Source organism: Brachyhypopomus gauderio, chromosome 8 (genome assembly GCF_052324685.1).
Source record: "Brachyhypopomus gauderio isolate BG-103 chromosome 8, BGAUD_0.2, whole genome shotgun sequence".
Taxonomy (NCBI): Eukaryota; Metazoa; Chordata; class Actinopteri; order Gymnotiformes; family Hypopomidae; genus Brachyhypopomus; species Brachyhypopomus gauderio.
Genome location: NC_135218.1, coordinates 14,271,640 through 14,279,212, shown reverse-complemented (window position 1 = coordinate 14,279,212; position 7,573 = coordinate 14,271,640). Strand labels below are relative to the sequence as shown.

The following is a 7,573-nucleotide window of genomic DNA, read 5'->3' as shown; positions in this document are numbered from 1 at the left end:
TATTTATATAGTCTTTCATTTTTATATTCAAGCTGTTCAATATTCTCTGGTTTTTCCATGATTATTTTCTGAATAGTGTCCACATACTTATATATCTTGGATACATGTTCCCAAAACGAGTTGAAATAAACAAATGTATTATTCTTATGAATTAGATTATTATTCTTAAAATATTTTAAGGGGAGAAAATAATCAATCCAAACCAAAACAAACATGAGATAAAAACTTTTTTAAAGAGAAAAATAAGCAGGCAATGTCTTACTGAAGTGGGTATGTGATGATAGTTCTGTCCTCTGTCAGTCTGCTATCTTAGAAAACAGAAAGTAAACTGCCCACACCCACTCACAGGACAGGCCAATGCAAATACTGGCACAAAAAGATAAAAACAAGGTTTGTGCTGATATTTGTGTCAAAATAAGCATTCTGGCAGTGGAAGATGTTTCTAGGTAAGAACTTTCTATTTTCCCTTAAATATATATATATGTGCACACAAGACTAAAATATATAAAGAATAAAAGAATAACATTTTGTGAAATTGCCAGCTTTAGATATATTTTATATATATTTGTATATTTATTTAAAGTTCAGTATTTCAGAGGGCATTTATTCTGATCTGAATTTTTAATTGTTTACTTCATATTTATGTAACTGCATGCAATTGTAAGAAAGATCTATTCAGGCAAACATTTGGACACAGCTGACTGATTGTATGTTCTTTATAGTCTTAAGAGTACGGTGGCTCTGAAAGCTACATTTAAAGAGCTTTTCTAATTCAATCTCATTCGACATAATGAGATACTGTCTAACACAACTTTTGTTTCTAGTTTAAAAACTTCAGTGTTATTCAACTTACCAGGTTACCAGGTCTCTTACCAAGTTATGTTTAGTTTATTTTGGTTAATCATTTTGAGACATACTGTATCATTTAGCTCAGCCGTGATAAAATCACTTACTTATCACTAGGTAGTCGCTGCTTATATTATGGGTAAAGAGCTAAATGCTCTTTAAATGTAGCTCACTAGCTAGGTATTTACACAGAAACTAAGGCTTAAAAACCCTGATGAAAAAATTAGTTTCTATCTGAAGAGCTAGCTAGGGGAATTATTTAATAAAGCTCTTTAAATGTAGCTAGCTAACTACATTTAAAGAGCTTTACTAAATAAATCCCGTTCAATGTAATGAGCAGTGATGTCAGCAGTGTTGGGAACGTTACTTTAACGTTACTTTAGTAATTAGTTATAGTTACTCACTACTTGTTCAAAAAGGTAACTGAGTTAGTAACTGACTTACTCTATAATAAAAGTAACTCGTTACCAGGGAAAGTAACTATTTGCATTACAGTTAAAAAAAAGAATTTTTTGAATGAATAAGAATTTTTTGAAAAAGCAGTTTTCACAGTCAGTTGAAATGAGTAGATCAGAAAGGTGTTTAACTTTTGATATTTATTGCACATCACCAGACCAGTGCAGGATAAAATCCTTTAAAATCCCAAATCTTTGTTAAAAAAAAAAGCAAAAGTAAACAGTTGCACTATATAAAGTGCATTTACATCTATCAAATTAAATATTAAATTCAATTCTCTCAACCTGAGACAACTGGTTTTTTCACAACAGAAGTAAACTTAACAGTAAAACCTCTATTCTTAATTAAATAAATCAAATACCAAGTCTGGTAGACTTTCAGTAACTTCAAGTATTTTCTTAAATGTTTATATCGCCACCTTGAAAATGCAAATTTTTCTTCGGCTTGCTCCTGACTCGCCATTTCTGCCTCTTCTCCATTTGTGTTGCGTGTCTCTCCGTGTCACTTAGCCAATTAGCCAATTGCTTACTGGCTAATTGGCTTAGCCTTAGCCAATTGCTTACTGACTTGTTAAGTTAAACATGTGTTACACCGAGAACTGTGACCTATTGAGATCTGTTACTCCTCACTAGCCTGGGCAGCGGTCCGCTCGGATTACTGTTAGTATGTCAATATATAGTAACGCACCGCTTTTAATGACCAGTAACGTCAACGGCGTTGTAACGACAGGAAAAGTAATTAATTATATTATCCCGTTACTGACAAAATTATGCAGTTACCTAACGCTGTTATTTTTAACGGCGTTATTCGCAACACTGGATGTCAGTAACGCGTTACTTAGTAATGCGTTACTCTAATCTTATTACTTTTTTCAGTAACGAGTAATATAACAAGTTACTATTTCCAGTTCAGTAATCAGATTAAAGTTACTTATCCAAGTAACTGTGCGTTACTATTTTTATTTTCCTTAGTACAAATATATATATTTGCTTTTTTCTGGGCTCAGTTATACTTTTGCGTCTGACCATAGCGCTTGATTCCATACACTGCGCATGAACCTGTGAGCGCGAGCGTGTTTTACACATCATTCTGTGCAGTGTTCTCCGTAACGATATGTGGTAATGTAAAGAAATACCCCTCAAAAACAGGGGAAGGAACATAATATATACCTGACGAATTTTAATGCTGCATTGTGTTTCAGGTTTGAAAAGTGCTGGAATTTTTGGCTAACGTGCTTAAAATTGTCATGGTATTTCGTTTCACAACAAATAGCTGTCTGACTGAATAGTTCGCTTGTATTACGTTTACAAATAAATTTACAAATAATTCCGTGCAGCAACACAAACGTAATGTTGTGAAAAGCACTATACAAATATATTTGATTTGATTTGATTGTCAGGAGATACATTATTTAAATGTCAGGAGAAACATAACTGTTAAAAAATGCACTTCCAATAAAGTGAATATTGGAAAAATTCATTTTGCTGCTAAATGTAACTACTAAAGTAACTTGTAATCTAACGTAGTTACTTTTAAAGTCAAGTAATTAGTAACGTAACTAAGTAACTTTTTAAAGGAGTAATCCGTAATCAGCAATAGGATTACTTTTTCAAGATGACTAAGCCATCACTGGTAATTAGGGATGTATCTTCACCACTAAGCTAGATTCGATACACATCTCGATACACTGCCACCGATGCGATATAACTGCAATACTCTGAAACCCCTTGTCGATACGATGCGATACAAATCACTCCTGTTCATGATATGATGCGATTCAAAAATGATTGGTAACGATATGACTTATTATATGAGGATTCAGTTTGATAAGTGATCATTCGATACAGTTAGTTGAGGTTTGAGGATGTATTGGCCTAACCCATCAGTTTTCTAAACTCAATAGCACAATTCTACTTTACTCTCTATTAACATAGTGAATATTATGATCTGCAACACTACTGTCTGCTAGACTTACGAGGGGGTAGCGGACGCAGAGATGTCCACACCGTGCCGTCTTTTCACGGCATTGTTTGCAGATTGCGTGCGTCTTTTCAAGTTGACCACCTCGCTTAAAAAACCCGAAATATTGCCACACGTTTGATTTGTGTGTCTTTTTTGGTGCCTTAAATATCTTTGTCTTTGCTAATGCTCTCGTTTCCCTCCATCTTTGTTGTGTACGTCTGCGTGTTTGCGTCAGTACCTGAGGACACGATGGTGCATTTATGTTGCCTCTGAAAAAAAAAAGAAATCAATAAAAATAAAAAATATGTTGCTGAAAATGTTAGAATAAGGAATAGATACTGGAAAACAAAACACCAGATTTAATCATGGTATTTGCCGATGCAAAAAGGCTAGAGGCGATGCATCGTGAATTCGCCCGCAAATTAAAACTGATGCACGTTGAATCTACCGGTGCAGTCGAATCGCAGACATGTGTACCGATTCACCGATGTGAATAGGTGAATCTCCACATCCCTACTGGTAATGAGAAACTGTACAACACAACTGTTGTATATGGCTAAAAACCTACAGAGTCCCTGCATAAAATAATTTGCCCAGAAACACTTCCTTTGCATTGTGGGCCACTTTCGTTGTGTTGTGGCTGGATTTGCAGCATTTCTGAATTTGCAGCACATTTCCAAAATGCAGCGCACACGTAATTTTGATGAATTTGCTTTGCGTATTTTTGCTTGCATCACGATGGGCTTTCAGAGCCACCATATTAAAGGCATGATTTATAATTAAATTTGCTTCTAAGACAAATGTAAATACTTAAAGGGCAATGACCTATAGATGAATTCTTTTCCAAAACAATGCATACGGTATATAATTTATAGTATAAATAATAGTTTTTTTTATTGCCTCCCAAAGCCTTCTTACATTTTGCTCCTCATCCTACAAGTGCTCACCATACATGAGAATGTCTTCAGGGCATCATAGGTGCTGTCTCATGAAGCTGGATAAGAGAACACCACAGAGCATCATCCCAAACTGTCCAGGAATAGGTGGCTCTGAAGAACCTTTCAATCTACAGCCTATTAATCCACCTATGTTGGTTTAACATAGCATAGTCATGTGTTATTTAATTATTTTGATGCCTTCACTCTTTTTCTAAAATGTAGAAAATATTAAAAACTAGGTGGGCCCAAACTTTTCTGTTGTGTGTGCTTGTGTGAGTGTGTGTGTGTGTGTGTGTGTGTGTGTGTGTGTGTGTGTGTGTGTGTGTGTGTGTGTGTGTGTGTGTGTGAGTGTGCGCCACTTTAAATGTCAGGCCACTGCGTGTGTGTGTACTGAATTGTACTGATGTATTTCTACATTTTCACTATGAAAGAACTGCTACTAAAATATGACCATTTAAGCAATAAGCTGTTGATTCATTTGCAGGTCAAAACATGCTGACAAGAAGAGAAAGTCTGCACATCTACATTCTGCTTTATTTGCATTTGCTTTGTTTTTATGCAAATGCTCCTGAACCCAAACCAGGTGCAAAAATTTACAACAAAAATGTGACAAAAATTCCTGAAAAAATGGAAAATGTAATCAAAGAAGTGTACTTTCTTGGTAGTGAGATTGATTTAATACCAAAAGGAGCATTTTCCCAAAACCCTCAACTAGAGAAAGTGGAATTTCTTGGTACATCCACAATTACAGTACAAGAAGGTGCATTTGAAGGTTTACATAATCTTCTTAGTATTGAGATTTCAGGAACCAATGTGACATCACTACCTGTTGGAGTTTTTAAAGATCTTACTAACCTTAAATTTTTGATCCTGAAATCAAACAGACTTCAGATGATAGAAAAGGGTCTTTTTGATGATACACAAAAGCTTGAAAAGCTCCAGCTACATACTAATGAGATTTCATCAATTGAAGAGGAAACATTTGATAATTTGGAGAATCTTCAAGAGCTCCATCTAGCCAAAAACAAGCTTACTTCTATTTCAGCATCCCTTTTTTCAAAGCTCAGAAAATTGCAAGTATTTAGGCTTTATCAAAATGAGTTGACATCTATGCCTGATGGAATTTTTGATCATCTCCAGAACCTGAAGGAAATAGCTATATATGGCAACAAAATTACATCCATACAACCAAATTTGTTTCCACATAAAAACAAACTGACAAAACTACTTTTGGACAATAATCTCTTAACCGAACTTTCTCCTGAGCTTTTTGTGGATTTTTCTGCTCTTAAGACTTTATCTTTGCACCACAATCAGCTGACCAGTCTCCCATCTGTCCTTTTTGGAAACACACTGAAAATAACTGAATTAGACCTAAAACACAATAATCTTTCATACCTGCCTGTAGGGGTTTTTAGCCCACTTAAGAATCTTAAGAAATTAGATCTATCCTCTAATGATTTTTCAAACCTCTCTGGAAAATATTTTGAGGGTCTTGAACAACTTTCCTACCTTAATCTTCAGAAAAATACAATTAAATCACTAAAACCAGAGGATTTTTCACATCTACAATCTCTGTCAACTCTGAATCTGGCTAACAATTTCCTGACCACTCTTCCTGGAGAAATTTTCAGTCATCTGCCAAAACTCAGTAAGGTGTATTTGAACAACAACTCATGGCACTGTGACTGCAATCTTTTACCATTCTACATATGGATACAAGACAATAAGGAAAAGATACAATCATCCTTTCCACCAGTCTGTGATCACCCTGAGAGTTTGGAAAACCAACCTATCCTTTCTTTAGAAGCTGATCAATTGATATGCCCCACAACTGCCACTACCACTGTACAGACTACCAGGACTCCTACAGTTGCTTCAACAACACCAACTACAGTACCAACAACTCTATTAACACCAACAACAGTCCTGACAACAATCACAGTCCTCCCAACTACTACAGCCACTTCAGCGACACCAACTACACTACCAACAACTCTATTAACACCAACAACAGTCCTGACAACAACCACAGTCCTCCCAACCACTACAGCCACTTCAAAAACACCAACTACACTACCAACAACTCTATTAACACCAACAACAGTCCTGACAACAACCACAGTCCTCCTAACCACTACAGCAGTGGCTACAACTTTAAAAACTACTGTTACTCCAACAACTTCACCACCAACAACACAAACAACTGAACCCTTCACTACAGCAGCAACTGTCATACCAACCACTACAACTATTCTGACTACAGTGATGCCAACTTCCACAGTGACGCCAACTACAGTAGTTACTCCAGGGGCAACATCTACTACACGCCTTACTACAATCAGCATCACCACAAGGGAAACTACACCGGTCTCCACCACAGCCAGAGTTTTCACCTGTACGGAGCTCACCTACCTTCAGAGTCCAGCCTCCAGGCTCTACTCCTCCTCCTGGGATGACAGAGCCTCATCGTGCAAAGTGTTGATGATTTCCTATACCACAATGCTGTTCCTGGAGATCTGCTGTACAGTGGTGCTGGCTAAGTTCACATATTCCCTGAACTGCTCTCTCTCAGAGAGAGAAAGACTATTCACTGCAGTCAATCTGACTCGTTTCTCCTACAAAAAATCTATTATACTGGCACCAGTACAGGAGACCGAGACTGTGGCTCTGTAGAAATCTACATAAACCCTCCAATGTTGTTTTTGCTTCCTGATTATCATTCCCACCTGTGTCTTTGTGTTTGGTCTCTTGTTTTTGTTTTAGGCCATTGTGTTTTATGGTATTAGAAAGTGCTGTTAGCAAGTCCCGTGCTGTTTTGATAGCTCTGTTTTATGTCTTTTATCTTATGTCTTTCATGCTTCCCCATGTCTTAATGTTTTCTGTTAGTATTACCACTGGTTCTTGGTTAGTGTTGGATTTGTCTTTGTTTCATGTTTGTGTACTGTGGTTAGTTTTGTTCACATTTTCATTAAACTGCTTAACTGTCTGCAGTCGCATCCAGCCTCCATTCATCCGTTGTTACAAATACAGCTTAATTCATGTAGCCTACACCTGACAATTGCAATTCTACCTGGCACAGTTCATTAGAAAATAATTTACAAACCAATAAATAGATTATTATATAATCGTTGACTATTTTGTTATAATGGGCCCTCTATTTATTATTAATGTTATAATATTAAATTAATAATATCAAATTATGGGTATGATACAGTTGAAATAATAGAGGATCGCTGAAGTCCTACAATGTTATCATTGTGTTTGTTCTGGACTGTGGTATAGTTTGACCGTTTGAATTCTTCGTATCTTTTCCAGTTTTTACACTGTTCTAGATATAGTTTCAAACTGTGACACTCATTGCCTCGCAA

At 36.2% G+C, this 7,573-nt stretch overlaps 1 protein-coding gene across 3 annotated transcripts; it reads left to right on the top strand.

The window, feature by feature from the left end:
• The first annotated feature begins 342 nt into the window (after window positions 1-342).
• On the top strand, window positions 343-7,191 carry LOC143521654 (uncharacterized). 3 transcript variants are annotated; one of them, XM_077014766.1, is made up of 3 exons: window positions 343-446; window positions 4,174-4,307; window positions 4,687-7,191. In XM_077014766.1, the coding sequence occupies exons 1-3, from the start codon at window positions 358-360 to the stop codon at window positions 6,876-6,878; spliced, it is 2,415 nt and encodes an 804-aa protein (XP_076870881.1). In that variant the 5' UTR covers window positions 343-357; the 3' UTR covers window positions 6,879-7,191. The 3 variants fall into 3 exon arrangements, with proteins under 3 accessions (XP_076870881.1, XP_076870882.1, XP_076870883.1); XM_077014767.1 differs by lacking the exon at window positions 4,174-4,307 and having other exon boundaries at window positions 347-446; XM_077014768.1 differs by lacking the exon at window positions 343-446 and having other exon boundaries at window positions 471-4,441.
• The last annotated feature ends 382 nt before the right edge of the window (window positions 7,192-7,573 follow it).